This window comes from Leucoraja erinacea, chromosome 15 (assembly GCF_028641065.1).
Source record: "Leucoraja erinacea ecotype New England chromosome 15, Leri_hhj_1, whole genome shotgun sequence".
Taxonomy (NCBI): Eukaryota; Metazoa; Chordata; class Chondrichthyes; order Rajiformes; family Rajidae; genus Leucoraja; species Leucoraja erinaceus.
This window is the reverse complement of record NC_073391.1, coordinates 22,616,778-22,640,121: the sequence shown is the minus strand read 5'-3', so window position 1 is coordinate 22,640,121 and position 23,344 is coordinate 22,616,778. Positions and strand designations below refer to the sequence as shown.

At 43.8% G+C, this 23,344-nt stretch overlaps 1 protein-coding gene across 2 annotated transcripts in view; it reads left to right on the top strand.

Moving 5' to 3' along the window:
* The window catches only part of afap1l2 (actin filament associated protein 1-like 2), a 179,677-nt gene that overhangs the window by 94,083 nt on the left and 62,250 nt on the right, over nt 1–23,344 (top strand). For both annotated transcript variants that reach the window (XM_055646906.1, XM_055646905.1), the window contains exons 3-4: nt 1,181–1,261; nt 21,525–21,619. In XM_055646906.1, coding sequence (XP_055502881.1) covers nt 1,181–1,261; nt 21,525–21,619 — 176 coding nt within the window. The remainder of the gene's footprint in view (nt 1–1,180; nt 1,262–21,524; nt 21,620–23,344) is intronic.

Here is a 23,344-nt window from a genome sequence, read left to right as displayed (position 1 = left end):
CATAGTGTAAGTGTTGTACATGCAAAGTTAATTATCAAGCTTCTGAACAGTCTACCATAAGCTAGGCTAGTGCCTGATTCACCTCCTTCCTACTGCCGACATTTTGGATTTTGTTTCTGAAACTGGTGCACTACAATGCTGAGAACTATATTCTACAATCTGTACCTTTCCCTTTGCTCTACCTGTTGTACTTGAAATAATCTTGATTGCATTTATGCATTGTATTATCTGCTCTGACTGGGTAGCATGCAAAACAGCTTTTAACTGTAGCTCAGTACACCTAAACCCATTCCTAAACCTAACAAGCTGAATATAGGTGTACAAAACCATGAGAGGAATAGATCAGGCAAACACATAGTGACTCTTGCCCAGAGAGGGGAATCGAGAACCACACAACATTGGTTTAAGGTGAGGGGGGAAAGCAAGAACCTGAGGGATAACTTTTTTTACACTAGGGATGGTGGGTGTATTGAACGAGCTGCCTGGAGGAGGTAGTTGACACCCATATAAATGAGTGGTATTGTTGACTGAGGGAAGAATGTTGGTCAGGAGGCTGGGAATGCTTTAGCAAATAGTGCTTTGGGGATATTCCTGTGATTATGTTGTGCAATGGTGCTTGAACCCACAAACCTCTGACAAAGAGCAAAGAATGCTCCCAGCTGATTCCACAAAAGAATCAGGAATTTCAGCTGAGGCATCGTATGTAAGGGCAGGGCTGTTGGAAAAGCATGATGACTGGTGCCAGTCCAATGTCTCTGATTCACCTCTGTCGACAGGTGTGGAGACTGCAAATTATGCCATTCAAATTTTGCTGATGGGTGCATTGCGATAATGTCTATCTATCTGGGCCTGTCTATAACTTGATGGTGAAATGCAGCACAGACCATAATTGGTCTGTTTATGAAATGTTTTGAAAGTATGTCCTTTGAATGTATTAAGGATCATGATGAGACTGCAGAGGTTGTTTAATTTCACAAAGAGCCAAACCTTTGGGGTTTGTGACAGGAGCATGTCATCAAATAATTTGTCTATAAACTGTCGGAACGAGTAGGTTAACAGTTCGAAACACTTTCTTCTCCAAGTGCTCTTTTACTGTGCGATTATATTTATTTTAATTTTGTTTTAAAATGCTTATTTCCCAATTGAAAGCAATACTGTAATTTATGACTTAAATTTCCAGCTGGCGAGGAGGAGTATATCTACATGAACAAGGTTCTACTAGAAGAAGCAACTGCAGCTGAGAAGAAAACGGCAGAGAAAGGCAAGTAGACCATTGGAAATAGTGTTTCACAACGACAAGACATTTGTATTTACGGTTTTATGCACTTCATTTTTTAGAAGATTATCATATGATTAAAAGACTTTGGGCATTATGATATGTAATGCAGTGTCCATCGGCCAGTTGAGGATGCAAGGAAGTTAACAAATCATGACAGACAGCGTGTGCAGAACAATAAGGAACAAAATATACTGCGCCTTTCTATCTTGCTTGAAACCGGAAGTCTACTTTGTATTGAACTGGAAGACACTCAAATTTGTGACAATAATTACTGTCTGAAGAACTGAAACATCACCTATCCATTCGCTGCATAGATGCTACCTGATCCACTGAGTTACTCCAGCAATTTGTGTTTTGCTTAAGACTCTAAAATCTGTGTTTTGCTCAAGACTCTAAAATCTGCAGTTGTTTGTGTCTACATTTAAGTGGTAGTTGTGGTCTGGAAGTTGGATGAGAGAGCATATGGGCATGAGAGGTACCACTGGAATACAGGTACTTTCTTCTTAAGGGATTATCCTCTATGATTGGGAGTAGAAAGGAAAAGACGAAGAAGCTAAAGTTCAGCACCTTTGCTTGTTGGAATCATCAATCTAAGGAATAAGGTCTCCTAAAACACTGTGGTGTTTGGTGACAATGATTTACGCAACTTCTCATTAGCTGTGTCTCTCAAGTACTGACTCTGAAGAGTTCCCATATTACCCTTCATCTACAGTCACGTCCTAAAGGGGAAAATGTAGTTGGTGCTTTTTTAATGTAGCTGTAGAACTCCCGCTGAGAAAGGCAAGATGGAATCAGGTCAACTATCCAAGGCAACTATGCAATGGCAATCTGCCAACTTCCAGATGAACTCATCTAGTAAATGAATGGAACCTGGTGGCTCCTACTTGAACTAGGCTTATAACCGTTTCCAAGTGGCTAAATCTGCAAGGCATGAATTAAACAGAGAGAGAGTCACCTTGTATAGACAAGCTGTAATTTTAGCTTGTTAAACTGTAATAGTACGTCCAAATTCTGATTCTTAACCATCTGTTTAATGGGTTTATGTGCATTCCTAAAGACCACATGTTCCTATATCCAAACGGAATCCTCTAGATGGATTTCTTATGTTAATTTGAAAACTCCAAAATGGTAAAGGTTTTCAGCTTGTGCAAACTACTCAGTTCTGTCAAATCAAATGCACATATTTAGTGGAAAAGTTAAGAAATTCATACATTTTGCGATGACCTTTTTAGAGCTACTGCATTAAAGAAGTAGGGTCATTTAGCGACAGCTGGCAAAGCCAAAGAGTCATGGAGTCATAGAGCATGTATACAGGCCCTTCAGCCCAACTTGCTCACACTGCCTAACATGTCCCATCCACACTAATCCCACTGGCCTTTATTTGGCCCATATCCCTCTAATCCTGTCCTATCCATGTACCTGTCCACTGTGTAATAGTCCCTGCCTCAACTACCTCCTCCTGCAGCTCATTCCATAGACTCACCAGCATTTGTGTGAAAGAAAATTCTCTCTGATTCCTGTTAATTTTTTCCTTCTTCGCCTTAAACCTGTGTCCTCTGGTTCTTGATTTCCCTACTCAGGGGAAGAGACTGTGTGCAACATCCTCTCATGATTTTATATACCTCCCTGAGAACACCCCTCATCCTCCTGTGCTCCAAGAAATAGAGTCCCAGCCTGCTCAACCTCTCCCTATAGCTCAGACACTCGAATCCTAACAACATCCTCGTAAATCTTCTCTGTACGCTTTCCAACTTGATAATATCTTTCCTATGATTTGGTGCCCAGAACTGAACACAATACTCTAAATGCGGCCTCACCATCATCTTATACAACTGCAACCTGACTTCCTAACTTCTTTACTCGATATGCTTGCATATGTATACACAATAGTTTGCATATGTTGGCTTGGATCGCTCGATGGCACTCTTTGCTGTGAATAATATAGATGTGGGTTGAAGACGGACTTCAAAGTGCAGCCACATGGGATGGTATTGCAATGCCATGGCACCATGGGAGCTTAGTGCTGGGGAAGCATAGTGGTATGGGAGGGCAGTGATGGGTTGTGGTGGTGGAAGACACATCGTCTAAAGCAAATGATGTTCTAGACAAGCAGAGGAGGGAAGGCTGTTGTGGGACCAGGCTTAGGCTGCACCACTTTGCTGATTGTCCTGATCATTCTTTATTTCTGATTTGGGTCCCTGGAAGTACATGTGTAGTCCATGTATAAACCAATTTCATTAGCAGAAGAATCCTAGATTTTGCAAAGGCGCTCATCTACGTTCAACAAGCAGATGTTTTGGCACTGATTAAGAACTGTTCATATTATGTGGCCACGGTCTCTTCCTCTTGCAATATTATTTACAGCAGGCCAACAACCATTTTTTTTGCAACTCTGTCATTCTGGTTTGAGTGTACAAAGTACTTCCTTCAGAATGACTTGAAATCTATTTTTAAAAAATCCCCTGTGGATGACAATACTCCAGCTGCAGGCTCAAATCATCATATCAGGACAATAAATGCTGGTATAATTGTTGTGGTTTTGCTTTTTTAATGGAAATTACAACTGCTTAGGCCAACTGCAATTATTGTCAATGAACAAAAAAACAAAGCAGACAACTGTCAACTCTATAGTTGATGACAATGGTGTGTTGTTTCCACTGGGGTGAATTGTCAACTAACTTAGCTATAAAATGGCAATCTTGTTGAGCAACCCTTACCATTACACTGAAAAGAAAATAGAGGCATTTGAAGCAGTAGCAACATTAAAAATTCAGAGCCAGTTAATTTCCTCTCCTTGGATTTATTTTAACTCCTAAATTACAAACTCAAGACTTCACCAATTAGAATTACAGGACTGGGTCTCGGAGTCCTTTTGATTCAGTTGTGGTGTGTAGTTATGTGAAGAAGAGGCCTGTGGATTGATGCTTTGTCTGGAGATCAGGTCTCTTGAAGACAATGGGAAGTACCAATTGAATGGTGACAGAAATCGTCATTTTATGGTTAATGACAACACTGAGCAGAGGCACCATCTGTCGTGGTGTAGACTGACTCCCCCCCACCCACCTCCCCCCCCCCCCTCCCCCCCACCACCAACCCCCCCCCCTCCACCCGCCTCCCAAAAATCTTTGCACATCCTCAATCCTTTCCACTCATCACTTTAATTTCACGTTCCATGTATCTTGTGTTTTATGACCATTGCCAAATCAATTTCCCCTCTTGGGATAAATAAAGCTCTATCGTATCGTAATGGCATGTAATTGTTTCTTTTTTAAATTCCTTATCATTTTATTGAAGCCATAAACCACAAATCTAATCTCCCGGCATGTAACTCGTATGCCCAGAGCACAGTACCATATCTGAAATATCATTTCTAGATCCCAAGCTTCCTTGGAATTGCAACTGGCATATCTCAAATGTGTTGTAATTCAAAAGGGAAAAAAAAAAAAACAAATGGATGGTGTAGGGCTTTAAGGTTTCTGAGCTGATGTTGATGAGTTTCGGATGAGATAAACCGTGAATTAGATAAACACCAGCAGCTTCGGAATATGTAAATTCTTCAATGAAGATCAACAGCAACTTTATGTGTGTGTCATATGTATGGTTACTGCACTTTGTCACATGACCTTTAAGGTGAGGGGAGAAAGATTTAATGGGAACCTGAGGGGTGACTTTTTCACACAAAGGTCAGTGGGTGTATGGGACGAGCTACCAGAGGAGGTAGTTGAGGTACGTACATTGCAATATTTAATAAACATTTAGACAGGTACATGGATTGGACAGGTTTAGAGGGATAAGGGCCAAATGCAGGTAGGTGGGACTAGTGTAGATGGGAAGTTTAACAAACTCATTATTTCTTGGTCCAACACTGATTATAACCCCTTTTATTTTACGCACCTCAGTGCAGTAATCTCTTCCTCATTTTGAACATTAAGAGGTATGCGCTGACATGGCCCCGATACTACATCAACGTACAGGACCACTTTGTAATTGTTGAGGTGGCCACACACATCACGGATGGCCATGTTCCCCATCCCTTACATAATAATAATAATAATAATTTTTATTTATGGGCTCCTTTCAAGAGTCTCAAGGACACCTTACAAAAATTTAGCAAGTAGAGGAAAAACATGTATGCGGAATGAAATAAATAGTAGAGACATGACTAATACACAAATTAAAGACAGAATTCAATTCAAAACACAGTATGAGGCAATTAATGCACAGATGAAAAGGGAGGGGGACGTGGGGCTAAGGATAGGTAGAGGTGAAGAGAGGGTCTTGAGGCGGGACTGGAAGATGATGAGGGACACGGAATTGCGAATCAGTTGGAGGAGTTCCAGAGCCTGGGAGCTGCCCTGGAGAAGGCTCTGTCCCCAAAACTGCGGAGGTTGGATTTGTGGATGGAGAGGAGACCGGCTGATGTGGATCTGAGGGACCGTGAGGGTTGGTAGGGGGAGAGGAGGTCAGTGAGATATGGGGGGGCCAGATGGTGGAGGGCTTTGTAGGTGAGGACCAGGATTTTGTACGGGATCCGGTGGGAGATGGGAAGCCAGTGAAGTTGTTTGAGGACTGGAGTGATGTGATGTCAGGATTTGGTGTGGGTGATGAGTTGGGTGGCTGCGTTCTGGACCAGTTGGAGTCGGTTGATGTAGGTGGAGCTGATGCCAAGGAGAAGTGAGTTGCAATAGTCCAGTCGGGAGGACTGGACATCTTTCATTACCTCCAGGGCAAAGCTTTTTCATAGCAGGTCGGTGAATGTCATGGAGTGAGTTCCCTCAAAACCTGGCAACTTTCCTAGTGATTGGTGCAACAAGAACCCTGACAGGTGTGGCAAGATTTGTTCCCAGGTGTGTTCCCTGACAGGATTGGCAAGATTTTCCTGCAGCTTAGATCAGGAAAAACGTAGTTTGTGACTGGCTTGAAATTCAGAGCCAGAAACATGCCATTGCCCGACTTGTTTCTGAAGTAAGGTGTGAAATATGATAATTGCGTTCATAGAAACATTAATCTAAACCAGTGATGTTTAGTTGTTAAGGTAGATCTGAACTGGCATGAGAATTGCACATGGCAATTTTATAACACAGTCAAATCGCTCAGGTCCAATGTTGAATTATATGTTTATCATTTAACCCCTCGATAAATGTCACACTTTATATAGTTGCATGAATATATATCAAATTCTAAACCTGAGGAGAAATCTGTTCCAGATATCCCAAACACAAACTTAAATTGCTTTCCAATGTCTGCAACTTTGACATTCATATTTCCCCTACATATTGTAACATGCAGTGTGATTTCATGAGCTAATAGCAATGGTTGCTAGCAGCCATAAAAGCAACTTCCTCTTAGCAAATGGAAAAACCTGAATTCTTGCCATCAAAGTCTTAGCAACCAGTTAGTTGAATGGGTGACTCAATGAGTTAACACTTTGTTTTGTCACCTTTGGGAATTGAGTTCAGACCAAGTCTTAATTGACTGAATGAAGTTGTGCACTGAGTGCAGGTCACAAAGGTCCCGCATGAAATGAATTTGGGCTTTGTCAGTTTGATTCCTGCTGAGTGTTGGCCCATTGCCACCAAGCTAGCAATTTCTTGTAGAAAAGAATACAAGGATGACTGGTGTGGGAATGGAAGCAACGCACTGATGCAATGGAGAATAACTGTTCTTCTCATGTTCAACAAAGATGCATTGTTGGGAGAGGATCAAGGGAAATTCATAAATGCCACACCTGACCTGGGAACATTGTGACCAAAAGACCCAATTGCTAGAATGACTCAGCAGGTCAGGCAGCATGCCTGGAGGACATGGATAGATGGTGTTTCAGGTCAGGACCCTTGTTCAGCTTAATGAAGGTCTCGACCCGAAAAGTCACCTATCCATGTTCCCCAGAGATGCTGCCTGACCTGCTGAGCTACTTCAGCACTTTGAGTCCATTTTTGTAAACCAGCATTTGCAGTTCCGTCTGTCTCCAGGATTATGGGATTGTTGCAAAAAGGACATTTCTCCATTTCTCAACAGTGACATCTCTTTTCTTGATGTCAAAGTATTTGGAAAAAATAATTACCAGGTTCAATTTGTAAAGTAAAATTAACCGGAGTTCCACTTTAATGCAGAAACAAGGTACTGCAGTTGCTGGTTTACAAGAGATACAAGATACATTTAATTGTCATTTGGACCCCTTGAGGTCCAAACGAAATGCCGTTTCTGCAGCCATACATTACAGACACATAGACCCAAGACACAACATAATTTACATAAACATCCATCACATTGCTGTGATGGAAGGCCAAATAAACTTATCTCTCCACTGCACTCTCCCCCCCCCCCCCCCCCCCGATGTCAGAGTCAAAGTCAAAGCCCCCGGCTGGCGATGGCGATTGTCCCGCGGCCATTAAAGCCACGCCGGGTGGTGCGAGGTCACACACCGGGTCTTGATGTTAGAGCCCCCGGCGTGCGCTCGCAGAGTCCCGCAGCCATTCCAAGCCGCGCGGGGCGGTGATGTTAGGCCCCGCTCCAGGAGCTCTTCAACCCCGCAACTCAGGCGGGGGAAGTCGCCGTTGCGAGAGCCCTGAAAAGCGGTCTCCCTCCAGGGACCCGCGGGCTCCTGGTGCCGCCGTCCACCAGACCTGCCGTTGAAGCCTCCGACTCTCCGGTCGGGCCGCAGCAGCAGCAGCAGCAGCGCTCCTCCCCCGCTCCACCCGCTCCGGACTCGGCCAGCCCCGCGACGGCGACCGTGAGTCGTCGGCACCAGAGTCCCTGGCTTCTTCCTGTTGGAGGCCGTTCCTCGTTGCGGCCCCAACGACAACGGAAACCCGACGAGAAAAGGCCGGGTCTCCCGTGCAGGGAGAGATTTAAAAAGTCCCCCCCCCTCCCACCCCACCCCCGCCCCCCCACACACACACCCCCAACAAAAATAACAAAAACTACATAAAAACACAGATAGAAAAATAATAAAACGTGAACAGACTGCAGAGGCCGCTGCTGACCAGAGTCGCGCCGCCCACCGGACGTTTAATAAAATAACACAAGAGTGCTAGAATAACTCGGCAGGTCAGGCAGCATCTCTAGAGGACATGGATAGGTGAAATTTCAGAAACTCCTTCTGAAGGGTCCTGACCTGAAACGCCACTATCCATGTCTTCTTGAGATGCTACCTGACCCTGTGAGTTACTCCAACGCTTAGCGTTTTTGCTCATTTCAATGCCCTTGATTCGGTGATAACAATGAGGCTTCACTACTGGTAAATGTTCCAGTGATACATTCGAGGAGGGCACTGAGTGATAGCAGCACAGTCAGAGATACCAAACTTGAATGTTATGTTAAATTGTGTCCACATTCCCTCACAGGTGGATATACCAGATCCTACCCGATCATTTTTAAGCAACTCCCAATAACCTGTCTAATATTCAACCAAAATCACAAATGACCATCTTATGTGATTTTATCTCATACCTATATGAATATTGGATGCTATGTTTGTTCGAATTTAAAAAACAGAAACAATGGTTGCAAAGCACTTGGAGCGTTTGTACAGTATTTTATGTTTTTCTGTTATATTTATATACAGTCACTCCCTGAATTAGGTAAGGGTTTTGTTCCGTGAACCCTTACGTAACTTAGATTTAATGTCAGTCGGAATCACCGTTCCCACCCTCTGCCTGAAATAATTAATTGAGAGTATTAACCGTCTCAGTGGTGTCCAGCTGCGTCTGGGGCACTTTCTGTGGTGTGTGGCCTTCTGGGTAGGCAGTGCCGCCATTGCCGGCTTGTTTCTGAAGTAAACTTGAGTGATAATACAGTGTTGTGGAAATTACAGACTGCATTGATTGCACTAAGTACTGAGGACAGAATTGTTTACGTAGGTGCAACTTTCTGTGAGTCACCTATTGTGTCATTTGGGGAGTGTCTGTAATTTTAATAAAGATAATTCATTTTGGAGTTGACAGAATTTTAGACTCTTGATTCATTTTGATTTTAGCAGCACATGCCAACACTTTTAGGAAATTGCTGCTTTCAATTCCTGAAAATGGGCTCCATCTTTACCGAAATTGGCAGCTGCACTAAAGTTGGAGTGTGTTACGGTGAGAATATAATGATGCTATAATACCACTCTGGGGATTAAAAAAAACTTGAGCAGAGCAAGGAATATCATTCTGTAACAGGTCTGAGGAAATCTTGGAACTTAGTGATTGATAAAATATTATTCACTGCTGGAACTGAAGCAATTTAATCACTATCTGTGAACAGTGTGTACACGTAATCATTTTGGATACAGAGCCTTCTGAACTACATGAGGCCATGTAAAATATAAATGTGGCTGAGAGGTATCATCTGTATCGTCTCTTGGTATATTTAAATATCTGACATATTTTATTATTTGTTGGAACAATAGTATGTTAGTTAATATGGAAAATATGGTCATAAAGACATTAACTAAATGGCTGCCTTGCCAAAAAATATATAGATAATAAAGATTTACTCTTGTATAGCATTTTCACAACCTTAGGATATCCCAAAGTGATGAATAATCAACGAAAGATCCAAAGGGCTGGAGTAACTAACTGGGTCAGGCTGCATCTCTAGAGGACATGGATATGCGATGTTTCAGGTCAGGACTGTTCTTCACACTGAGTGTGAGGGAGGGGAGTGGGGGCTTGGGGGAGAAAGTTGGAAGAGAGGTGGAGGCTGGACAAAGCCTGGCAAGTGAAAGGCACACATAGGTCAGGGGAGGTTAAACAATAAATATGTGGACAAAGGCCAGAGATGGGAAGAAGACAAAAGGCTGAGAGGTAAGGAGATGGCAGAAGATAACAAGGGAAAGGGTGAGGGTTGTTGTTGGTTAGTTAATTATGAAGCACTTTCGATGTGCAATAATTGATGCAGTCCAGGAAACGTGCCAGTCTTTTGCTGAAAACATACTCCCACAAACAGCCAAGTGACAATTGTTGAATAATCTCTATTTTTGTACACCGTGGTCCACATTAGGGATAACAATTGGACCAAGGATAACTCCCCTGTTCCTCTTCCAACTAGTGCCCTTTGATCCCCCACCAGGTCACTCTACACCTCCATCCCCCACCAGGATGGCCTCAATGCCCTCCGGTTCTTCCTCGACCAGAGGAGCAACCTATACCCAGCCACTGACAATCTCCTCCGCCTAGCGGAGTTGGTCCTCACCCTCAACAACTTTACATTTGACTCCTCCCATTTCCTCCAAACACAAGGCGTAGCTATGGGCACATGCATGGGCCCCAGCTACGCCTGCCTCTTTGTCGGGTACGTTGAACAATCCTTGTTCAATACGTACCAGGGCCCCATCCCCGACCTCTACCTCCGTAACATTGACGACTGCTTTGGGGCCACCTCCTGCACCTACACACAACTGACTGACTTCACCCACTTCACCACCAACTTCCATCTGGCACTCCAACACACCTGGACCATTTCCGACACTTCCCTACCACTCCTTGACCTCACCATCTCCATCGCAGGGGACAGACTTCTGACCGACATACACTACAAACCAACTGACTCACATGGCTATCTGGATTACATGTCTTCCCACCCTGCCCCCTGTAAAGACCCCATCCCCTACTCCCAATTCCTCCGCCTACGCCGCATCTGCTCCCAGGATGAGACATTCCATACCAGGGCATCGGAAATGTCCTCGTTCTTCAGGGAACGGGGATTCCCCTCCACCACCATAGATGAAGCTCGCACCAGGGTCTCAATCCATACCCCGCAACACTGCTCTCTCTCCCCATCCCCGCACTCGCAACAAGGGCAGAGTCCCCCTGGTCCTCACCTTTCACCCCACCAGCCGGCAAATACAACACATAATCCTCCGCCATTTCCGCCATTTCCAACATGACCCCACCACTCGCCACATCTTCCCATCTCCCCCTATGTCTGCCTTCCGCAAAGACCGCTCCCTCCGCAACTCCCTTGTCAATTCTTCCCTTCCCTCCCGTACCACCCTCTCCCCGGGCACTTTCCGTTGCAACCGCAAGAAATGCAACACCTGTCCCTTCACCTCCCCCCTCGACTCCATTCAAGGTCCCAAGCAGTCGTTCCAGGTGCGACAAAGGTTCACCTGTATCTCCTCCAACCTCATCTACTGCATCCACTGCTCTAGATGTCAGCTGATTTACATCGGGAAGACTAAGCGGCGGTTGGGCGTTCGTTTCGCCGAACACCTCCGCTCAGTCCGCAATAACCTACCTGAACTCCCGGTGGCTCAGCACTTCAACTCCCCCTCCCATTCCCAATCCGACCTCTCTGTCCTGGGTCTACTCCATTGCCAGAGTGAGCAACACCGGAAATTGGAGGAACAGCACCTCATATTCCACCTGGGCAGCTTGCATCCTGATGGCATTAATGTTGAATTCTCCCAATTTTGCTAGCCCTTGCTGTCTCCTCCCCTTCCTTAACCCTCGAGCTGTCTCCTCCCATCCCCCCGCCCTCGGGCTCCTCCTCCTCCCCTTTTTCCTTCCTTCTCCCCTCCCACCCCCCATCAGTCTGAAGAAGGGTTTCGGCCCGAAACGTGACCTATTTCCTTCGCTCCATAGATGCTGCTGCACCCACTGAGTTTCTCCAGCAATTTTGTGTACCTTCGATCTTCCAGCATCTGCAGTTCCTTCTTGAACACTAGTGCCCTTTGATCTTTTAGTTGTACATGAGAGAGTCGCAAGAAATTGGAAGTAGGAATGGGCCACTCGGCCTCTCAAGCCCGCCCTGCTATTTAATACAATCGTGGCTAATCTATGCCTGCTTCAATTCCTCTCTGTGCCAGTCATTGGTGTAGACAGGACCTCAGTTCCAGGCAATGTCGGAAAGATGGCACCACTCAAAAGACAGTACTCAGTACTGCACTGGCCTGACAGACTACATTGCTCTGATCGGCCCGGTTTTGAACCACCTATTTTGAACCCAGAAGTGACAGGGCTGCCAGCAGAGCCATGCCTGAAACAAGGGGAACACTCCAAATATAAATCTAATGATTAAATAATGAACCAAATTGTGCTTGAGATGGACGCAAAGTGCTGGAGTAACTCAGTGGGTCAGGCAGCAAAAAGGGCAGGTGACGTTTCGGGTCAAGACCCTTCTTCAGACAGCCTGTCTGTGTTCTCCAGGGATAGAGTCCAGAGGAAACAATCCTCCAAGCAATAGTTTTTAACAGTGTAGGAAGGACCTGCGAATGCTGGTTTAAACCTAAAATAGACACAAAAAGCTGGAGTAACTCAGCGGGACAGGCAGCATCTTTGGAGAGAAGGAATTGGTGACGTTTTGGGTCGAGACCGTTCTTCACAAAGTGGAAGCCCGTGGCTTTCAGTCTGAAGAAGTGTCTCAATCCGAAACGTCACCCATTCCTTCTCTCCAGAGATGCTGCCTGTCCCGCTGAGTTACTCCAGCTTTTTGTGTCTATCTTTGGTACAAACCATCATCTGCTGTTCTTTATCCCTACAAATTGTGTTTGATGTGGCTTGCTGCCATGGTCATCGCCATCAGTGTACCCACCCTTTCCCCACATCCAGGATATTCTGGCTCAGATGCTTGAGTCCAACTGAACTGGGCTATCTGATGCCACAGTCCGACAAGGGTGTGTAGCCCATTGACAGTTCAGGGCCCACCCTTGGTGGCCCCACCAACATTTGGCCTCTTGTCCAAATCTCTGAGGAGTTGTGAGACTGTTAAAGACTAGATAGACACAACAATCTGGAGTAAGTCAGTGGGACAGGCAGCATCTCTGGAGAGAAGGAATGGGTGGTTTCAGAGTCAAGACCCTTCTTCAGATTGAAAGTCACGGACTTCCACTTCCTGAAGAAGGGTCTCAACCCAAAACTTCACCCATTCCTTCTTTCCAGAGATGCCTGTGTTACTCCAGCATTTTGTGTCTATCTTCGGTTTAAACCAGCATCTGCAGTTCTTTCCTATAGCGTTAAAAACGATTACTTTAATTGCTTTAAATTACTAAAAAAGATAATTTAAAATTTTATAAAATGAATACAGTATTATCAAATAGTTCAAATATTAAAATAAATTGAAACAATTTTTTAAAATATTGATTATTTTCCTTCTGATTTCCAAACCAGGAACACAATTTCAAACAAATAGGTTATCTGTTCCTCACTGGTTTTCACAGGGCCAGCATTGCAAAACCACGTTCCCATATATTCTGCACTCTGTATCTTTCCCTTTGCTCTACCCATTGTACTTGAATTTGACTTGATTGTATTTCTGCATAATATTATCTGATTTGATTTGATAGCTTGCAAAACCAAGCTCACTGTATTTCGACACATGATAATCTAAACCTGTAACCTAAATTCGGTACACGATAATCTCATCCTGGACTTAAACATAGAACAGGGCGGCACGGAGGCTCAGCGGTCGAGCTGCTGCCTTACAGCGGCAGAGACCTGGGTCAATCAAGACTATAGGTGCTGCCTGTATGGAATTTGTATGTTCTCCCTGTGGGGACCCCTTGAGGTCCAACGAAATCTGGTTTCCTCCCACAGCCATACAATACAAACACATTTGCACTCAATTTGCACAACATAAACTTCCATAAACATCCATCACATCGCGGGGATCACTGGTGGAAGGCCAAATGAAACTTATCTCTTTCTGCACTCTCCTCCCCCCCCCCCCCCCCCTCCCACTCCGCCTCCGAGTCAAAGTCAAAGCCCCCGGCTGGCAATGGCGATTGTCCCGCGGCCATTAAAGCCTGACTATCCTGACTATAGGTGCTGCCTGTATGGAATTTGTATGTTCTCCCTGTGGGATTTATCTGGGAGCTCTGGTTTCCTCCCACACTCCAAGAATATACAGGTCTGCAGGCTAATTTGCTTCGGTAAAAATTGTAAACTGTCCCTAGTGAATGTGGGATAGTGTTAGTGGGTTGCGGGGATGACTGGTTGGCGCAGGCTTGGTGAGCCTTAGGACTTGTTTCCATGCTGTATCTCTAAACTAAACTAAAGTAGACCACAGGAACTGGCGCTTCAATCCATAATATTGGCTGAACATAATGCCGAGATAAACTAATCTTATCTGCCTGCACTTGGTTCTTGGTCTTGGTTACTTGGTCCTCCAAAATATTCCAACTGGAATTTAAACTGGAGGTGGTGAAGGGAGGGATTAAGCCAGAAAGGGTTATTGGGAAGAAAGTGCTACTTTAAATTTAGTTGCATCTGGTTGGGTAACTATAGTTTGGTGGAGATTATTCCATACTTTAATTGTGCGTGGGAAGAACGAATTGCTGTACACATCTGTCTTTGTAGCTGGGATCACAAATTGGATCGAATGCCCTCGTCTGCTCCTAATTGGTTTGGGGTTGGTGTAGGTCTTGTGGTCTATGTCTAGCTGATACCTATCCTTCCATTTCCTGTATATCTATGTACATGTCACAATATCTTCTCAAACGTCACTATCTTATCTGCCTCCACCACGACCCCTGACAGTGTAATCCAGGCACCCATCACCCGCTGAGCATTAAAACTGCCCTGCATGTCTCCTTTAAACATTTCCCCACTCACCTTAAAGCAATGCCCTCTAGTCTTTGACATTTCCACCCCAGGAAATCTGGTTCTGGTTGTCTATCCTATCTATGCCTCTTATCAATTAATATAACTATCAGTTCTCCCCTCAACGTCAGTCATTCCAGAGAAAATAATCCACCTCTTCTTGTAGTTAAAACCCTCACATCCAGGCAACATTCTGGTAAAACCTCTTCTGCGATCTGTCCAAAGCCTCCATATCTTTTCTGTAATGTGGCCACCAGAACTGCATGGAATGCACCCAAATCAACTTCTGTGTTAAGTCCAGGACTTCCTTATACATGAGTGGTTAAGGAACTTAATTGCAGACATTGTTCAAATTTGAAGTAATGTATGTTGACTTTGCAGTAGAGAACTAACCATCAACCACCCCCCCCCCCCCCTCCTTTTACCTCCACCCTCTCTTCAGTGTGCCCGACCTGGATGTACACCTATTGCTCACACTATCCTGCCTCTACTTTCCCCCCCTCATTCACTTCCACCTCCATTCCTTCCTCTGGCCTGATAGTTTAGGCTTCTTCTCTCCTAATCTCACAGCCTTTTATCTCTTTTTCATGTCTGGCTTTTGTCCATGCATCTTTCAATCACCACCTTCCCTCACCTGTATCCACCTATCACGTGCAGAAAGGAACTGCCGATGCCGGTTTATATTGAAGATAGACACAAAGTGCTGGAGTAATTTCAGCTGGGTCTGAAGAAGGGCTCTGACCCGAAACGTCACCCATCCTTTTTCTCCAGAGATGCTGTCTGATCCCCTGAGTTACTCCAGCACTTTGTGCCCAACTAATACTTACCAGGCCTTGTCCCGCCCCCAGCTCTTTTCCACCTTCTCTCCCCCGCTATAATCAGTGTGAAGAAGGGTCCCGACCCAAAAATGTCACATGCACATGTCTCCAGAGATGCTGCCTGACCCACTGAGTTACTGCGACTCTTTACTTTGTGCAGTAATGTTGGGGGAACAGCTACTGGTGCCACAGGGTGGTGAACGATGGAATCACACCTGTAGTCTTGTACACTGCCAAACTCCTCAGTAGGTACAGTGTTCCCAAATGTTTGTGGATCAACCAGTAATCAAGTGCAGCCTGGTTTACCTGACCAGTGTTTTGTATAGCTCATCCCACTGAATTTTCCAGGATCTTGCTCCAGTTCTCTTACATGCTGTGAGCACTTTGATTTGGAAACAGGTTTATTTCAGGTTAGTTTAGAGATACAGCATGGAAACATGCCTTTCAGCCCACCATGCTGAACATCGATCGCCAGTTCACACTAGATCTATTTGATCCCACTTACTCTTCCACTCCACACATACTCGAGGCAATTTACATAGGTCAATTAACCTACAAGCCCGCATGTCTTATGGGTGTGGGAAGGAACGGGAGCACCCGGAGAAAATCCACATGATCACCAGTTACCTCAGAATATCAAGGTGCCGCATCATAGAAAGAAAACATGTTATCAGTGGTTAACAGTTTGATCATATTATCAACCATGACTAAAGGGATCTCCTGAAGCTGTCTGATCTGGCCAGAATCGGTGGACAAAACTGCTTCAAGGAAAGGTTTTTTTTTACATTGCAAACTTCTGTTTACATAGTTTAAATTTGTTGGACGAGATGGAGGTCTACAACAGTGTTGTTTCCAACATGCTGTGTGCCAGGCTGGCAATGTAGAAGAGATTAAAGACAGCAGAATATCAAGTAAATGTATCCTCTGAAACACAACCATCCAGCCAATCCTAAAGCCTTTGGTGCATTTTACAGAACCACAGGCTAGTTGACGAGCATGTGAGAGAGAGTAAGCTGCAGGGGAAAAGGGGAGGATATTGGGTCAAATAGGATTGTACTGCTGGGCGGGACAAAGCTGCAGCTAGAGTTGCTGCCTGACAGTGCCAGAGACCCAGGTTCGATCCTGACACCACTACGAGTGCTGCCTGTCTGTACAGAGTTTGTATGTTCTCCCTGTGACCGCGTAGGTTTTCTCCGGGTGCTCCAGATACCTTACACATCCCAAAGGCAGGTAGACACAAAATGCTGGAGTAACTCAGCGAGCCAGGCAGCATCTTTGGAGAGAAGGAATGAGTGGCATTTCAGGTCGAGACCCTTCTTCAGGCCTTCGATTTAACCCAGCATCTGCAGTTCTTTCCTACACATCCCAAAGACATGCAGGTTTGTAGGTTAATTTGACTCTGTAAATTGTCACTAGTGTGTGCAGGGTGATTGCTCCTCAGCGTGAACTCGGTGGGCTAAATGGCCTGTGTCGACGCTGTATCTCTAAAACTAAAAGCTAAAACTGACCTGGACTGAATAGTCTCTTTCAGTGCTGCATTAAGTAAATATGTCGACATTCTTTGCAGAAGCAGTTTATGTCTTCAACAATGAGTTTTCAGTAAGCAAGTGTTCAGAGGATTAAAGAAAAATGCAGATGAGGGTAAAATGCAGATTAGCCTAATATTAAATAGTACAAAATGCTCGAAGACTGAATTACACCCATAGATACTGCATTCTGATTCTTGATACACCGCACCAAAAATATACAACCCACAAAAAAAATGATTTGAACTGAATCTACATCGTTGATGCAGCACAAGTGTGACTGTGGAACGAATACTAGATATCATTGCATGTGAACTCGATACTTAAAGCTATGTTGTACTGCTTCACTGCTTGTAGACCTCAGCATGATGCAACGCAAGGAATTTGTGTACTTGTAAAAACAGAAGCCATAATATAAAACCATCAATTCCTTTTGAAGAACCCATCATTATGAAGAAAGGAGCTGAACACATTAGCAAAAAGGAGCAATTATTGGACTTTGATGCATCATAGCTGTTCACTATCTATATCAATGATTTGGATGACAGGATCAAGAGTAATAATTTCAAGTTGGCAGATGATACTAAGCCTGTTGACACTGAAGGGTACATAGAAACATAGAAACACAGAAGGTGCAGAGAGACATCAGGAGAGGTGACTGATTGAGTGAATGGGCAAGAACATGGCAAAAATGTGGCAGGAACATGGCAAAAAAATTTAAAAAAAATGTGAACTGTAGATAAATAAACTGCAGATAAAATGTGAGGCATAGATAGTGTAGACAGTCAGAATCTTTTTCCCAGGATGGAAAAATCAAATACAGGCACTCCCCGATTTACGTAATGGTTATGTTCCATGAACCCGTATGCAAGTCAGATTTTACATACGTCAGAATCACCATCCCTGGCCCCATCCCCGTCCCCATTTCCATCCCCTACCCGAAATAACACACTGAGTCTGAAGACGAGTCTTGACGCAAAACGTCATGTATCCACGATCTCCAGAGATGCTGCATGACCCGTTGAGTTACTCCTGGACTTTGTGTCTGCCACTGAGAGCATTAACTGTCTCAACGGCTGCATCCCGGGGCACTTTCTGCAGCGCACGGCATTCTGCGTAAGCACCGCAGCCATTGCCGGCTTAATTCCGATGTAAACTTGAGTGACCATACAGTGTTGTGGAAATTACAAAGTGCCAGAAATGTTTACATAAGTCGCCTATTGCGTATGTCTGGGAGTGTCTGTAGTAGAGGGGCATAGCGTGAAGGTGAGAGGGACAAAGTTTAAAGGAGATGTGCAGGACAGGTTTTTTACACAGAGCGTGGTGAGTGCCTGGAACATGCTGCTGGGATTAGGGGTTGAAGGAGATACGTTGGTGGGCATTTAAGGACATATGGATAGTTGTACAGATATGCAGGGAATGGAGGGATATGGGTTATATGCAGATAGATAAGTGGTGGTCATGGTATCCTGTTCGTCACAAACATTGTGTATAAATGTAAAATTGTCCCTAGTGTGTGATAATGATCAGGGATCACTGGTCGGTGCGGAGTCGGTGGGCCGAAGGGCCTGTTGCCGCGCTATATCTCCGCGCTATTTCCACGCTAAATCTCAGAACTAATTAACTAAACTAAACTCCACCCAAAAAAAGATTAAATGAGACCATGTCTCAAAAGCAACTTTAAAAACCAATTCATCAGTAATGAACGTCAACCTGAAAGGCTCTTCCAAAATGGAAGTTTGATTTATTTCCTCACACAGCCAAGAATATAATTAGGAAGTATTTTCCAAATTAATAATTTCTGACCTTGAGCTTTGTGCAATAAATAATATAAATTTGGAAAAAAATGTAGCTTGGGCAGTGTACGAACCAGGAAATGAACCTGAAAAAAATGTTACCTGCCATGCTGTGATCAAAATCCAATATTAACGATAACATTCGAACAATGCCCAAATTGTCAGGATTATTGCAGGACAGAACATGGGAGGATAAATTCCAGTTACCTCACATAATAAAATGTGGAGATCAGAAGTAGGAGTGATTTCATCTGGGCAATTAACCTGTGTGGTTCTGTTGTTTCTTTGCCTGTTGATATTTCTTGAAAAAATATTTGTTTACTTTAATAAAACAGCAAATATTATGAATGAAAACATATCCACTAACAAACACAAACGCTCGGACGATTAACAATTTCCTCAGGTCTGTCAACCACGTCTTTGTGCTGAAATTAAAATGAACTCCCAATTTGCTAGTTTGCTCAATTCGTCTGCACCCTTTTAGCATTTTAGTTTAGTTTATTTTAGATATACAGCGCGAAAACAGGCCCTCCGGCCCACCGAGTCCGCACCGACCAGTGACCCCAGTAGGGACAATTTACACTTATACTAAGCCAATTCAAACCTGTATGTCTGTATTGTGGGAGGAAACTGAAGATCTCGGAGAAAACCCACGCGGTCACGGGGAGAACATGCAAACTCCGTACAGACAGCACCTGTAGTCAGGGTCGAACCCAGATCTCTGGTGCTGTAAGCGCTGTAAGGCAGCAACTCTACCGCTGCGCCACCATGCCGCCAGCTAACTTCACCAGCTAACTTTCCCAACTAGCTATCGTTTCTCCATCATCATCTCACTTGACTACATTACATTTGGTGCCTTAATCCACATAAAATACTGAATAGCATGGCGGTGTAGCCAGTAGATCTGTTGCCTCACAGCTCCAGTGACCGAGGTTCAATCCTGACCTCCGCTGCTGTCTGTGTGGAATTTGTATGTTCTCCCTGAGGCTGCGTGAGTTACCCTCAACTGTTTCAGTTTCCTCCCATATCCCAAAGATGTGCGGATTGGGAGGTTAGTTGGCATTGTAAATTAGGAGGCCATCGGCCCATTAAGTCTGTACGTCGTCGAGAATTTCAATGTCCCTTTTCCCAATTATTTCCCTGTTATTTTTTCTTACTTACCTATCAACCCCTTTGATTCTCCAGTCCCCCACCTACACTGAGGAGGATGTACAGTGGCCGGCCTTGCCATCAACTAAAACATTATTGGATGTTAAGGGGAAATGCAGCATATTTACTATGTGGTCTAGCGTGTGAAAACCATGTGACCACAGCAGGAGCATGCAAACTCCACACAGAGAGCACCCTCAATCAGGCCAGTTACAGGTTGCTGGAACCATGCAGCAGAAGCAGCAGCACTACCTGCTGCACCACAGTGCTGCTCTATCTTCCTTTCTAGTCTAAGTGAATTAAGACTGAAATGAAGACAAAAGTTATTTTGATAGTAGGTTCTGTTTGCAATACCATAGTCAGGATGTGATTACACTAGAGAAGGTGCACGAAAGATTCACATGGACCAGAGGACTTGATTTATAGAGAAACTAGATAGGCTGGGTTTGTTTCACCTAGAGCAAAGGAGGCTGATGTGTGACCTTATGGATGTTTATCAAATCATGAGGGGCAGAGATAGGGTGAATAGCCAATCTTTCTCACACCGTGGAGGAGTTTAAAATTAGAGTGCATAGAATTAAGATGAGAGGGGAAAGATTTAAAAGGGATCAAAGGGACGTGTTTTTCACACAGAGGGTGGCAGGTATATGAAATGAAATACTGGAGGAAGTGTTAGAGACAGGTAGAATCACAATGTTTATAAGACATTTTGACAGGATCATGAATAGGAAAAGTAGAGAGAGTGGCACATTGGCGCCTTACAGCTCCAGAGACCCGATTTCGATCCTGACTACAGGTGCTGTCGGTGTGGGGTTTGCACGTTCTCACAGACCGCGTAAGGTTTCTCTAAATGGACAAGTTTTCTCCGATGTTCCAAAGGCGTGCAGGTTTGTTGGTTAATTGGCTTTTGTTAAAATTGTCTCTAACGTGTAGGATAGTGTTAGTATACGGGGTAATTGCTGGTTGGCGCAGACTCGGTGAGCCTGTTTACTCCCTGTATCTCTAAAGTGTAAAGTCTACAGGGTGAAAATGTCTAAAGTAAAGTTTAGCAAGATACATTATGTGCCAAATACAGGCAAATGAGACTTGCTCAAGAAGGCAGATTGGTCAGTGTGGATGATTTGGGTCAGATGACTGTTTCAATGTTGCGTAACTCTATGACTCGATGAATAGTAGAGTAAGCTCAAAGGAGTCAAATAACCTACACCTGATCCTGTTTTCTGTGTTTCTAAATCATGTTTGGAAAAGGCATGTTCAAGAAGTAGCGCGTGAAGTTTTAAATTTATTAGCAAAGGGCAGTCACTTGTTTAGGAAATATTGATTACTGGGATGAAGTATAGTACTTGGGCTCCTGGCCCCTGTTTAACGTAAGAATTACTCCCATAAGTGAAACCTCATTGACTGTTATATATCTGCTTGTTATTGTTTCCTAGGTTCAGATCGTGGTAATACTCCCAATGGAATAGATTTAGGAAAGATCACGCCTGCTCCTCAGAAGAGCTTGCCTGAGCTCCCACCTGCAAAAGTTGTAAGTTTTAGATTTATATTCAGTACTTTTGGAACATACTTTCTACTGTCATTTTGGTCACACGTTGCTATTTAACTCCACCCAATTATTGCAGGGCTCGTGACCAATACCTTTCAAAGAGCAGCCCCTGTTCACGTTTGGAAAAACATTTTAAGGGAACAAAATGTGCTTCATGGTGCTTTCCCAGGCAATTTTCCTGGACATGCTCAGTTGCCATGTCTCCTGAGCGACGGAGAAAAGTGTCAAAGCATGAAGTGGTCAGCATTTCTCCCAGATACGCTGCAGATATGTTAAGTTGTACATTCATCTGATGGCTCATTCTGCTTTATATTTGAAAAGCCACAAAACTCAATTTCCAAAATGCTTTGACATCACAGCTGTTCGGACCACTAACCTTTCCCAGCTGTTAATGGGCTCCTGTAATGCTAACTGGGTGGGGAAAAAAGCCTTTTTATATGCATTTGAACGTAATATTGGAAGATACACTAAAAGGCAAAAATTTCAAAGCTTTATTTATGAACACCTTTCAAGCAAACTAAACATGGCGCATCAGGTGCCTAGAATTTCTTGTTGCTGATCTTTTAATTTTAATTAAATACATTATTCAAACACAGAGCCTGCACCTATTTTTTAACATTGTTAAAGTCAATGAAAACTGGCATAAATAGACAAAATTTAAGTATTTTATCAAAACATCTGCAAATTGTCATTTCTCTTGGAGAAACAAGTATGCGAACAGGTCACAAAAATACATTTCGCTTCAATAGGTTGAACAGGAACTCTTCCCTTGGTCCTTCATTTATTCTACCTAATTTGCAGGATGTACTCTTTGTGTTCAATTCATAAATTTGCATGCACAGAATAAATTGTGTAATGATTGTTCTGATATGTTGTAACCCTGATGTCATGTTTTAGGGGTAACCGGGTCATTTGAGATGTTTGACATGTTTAGATTGGTTTGGTGTGAACAATTCCATTCATTATTTTGTTTAAATGATTTGTCCGCAAAAATCCAAACCGTGGAATTGAGTGTGGTGAATATATGTCTCATTGTTAGCTTGAGAAAAGATGTTTCATCAGTATCCTTTACATCAAAGAATGTAAGCATCCTTTCTATGTAAGTGATCTGTTTGTAGTGATAAATGCTTTATAGTGTAGGTTTGGAATTTAATAACACTCTGAACTTGAATTACTGCTGCAGTTAATGTTGTAGCTGTGGCTGTGTTTGTGAGTGTATGCAGCTTACTCAGTAATTCCTTTTAGCCTAAAAATGACACTTACTGTTAAAGCCATTCAATGATCAACGCTAACTGGAAGAAGAAAACACAAAAAGAATGGCAAATCTTGCAAATTATTATTTTTTTGTTACTTCCCCAATAATAATGCTCACTTGTTAATAATTTGTCAAAACAGAGGGCACAGTCACATGAATGTGCTTTCTTGTCAAGCTCTCTGGAAATTTGTTTGGAAAGTTGCTTCGTGCAACACGTGGCATTTTTGCTTAATTTCTCCCCGAATTAACTTGTTCACAAAAGCACTGCTCCTTGAACTCAAGCCTCCAGGAAATGGAGCCCAACAAAAACAAAGGCCCCTTTCATGCAGATAAGGAATTAGTTGGGTGGGAAGAAAGTGCTGCAAAGAATCAGATGCCTGAGATCACTGCCAAGAGGAAATCATGAAATCTGATGGCAAAGCTGGTAAATAGTTCCACACTGCCCAGCCATA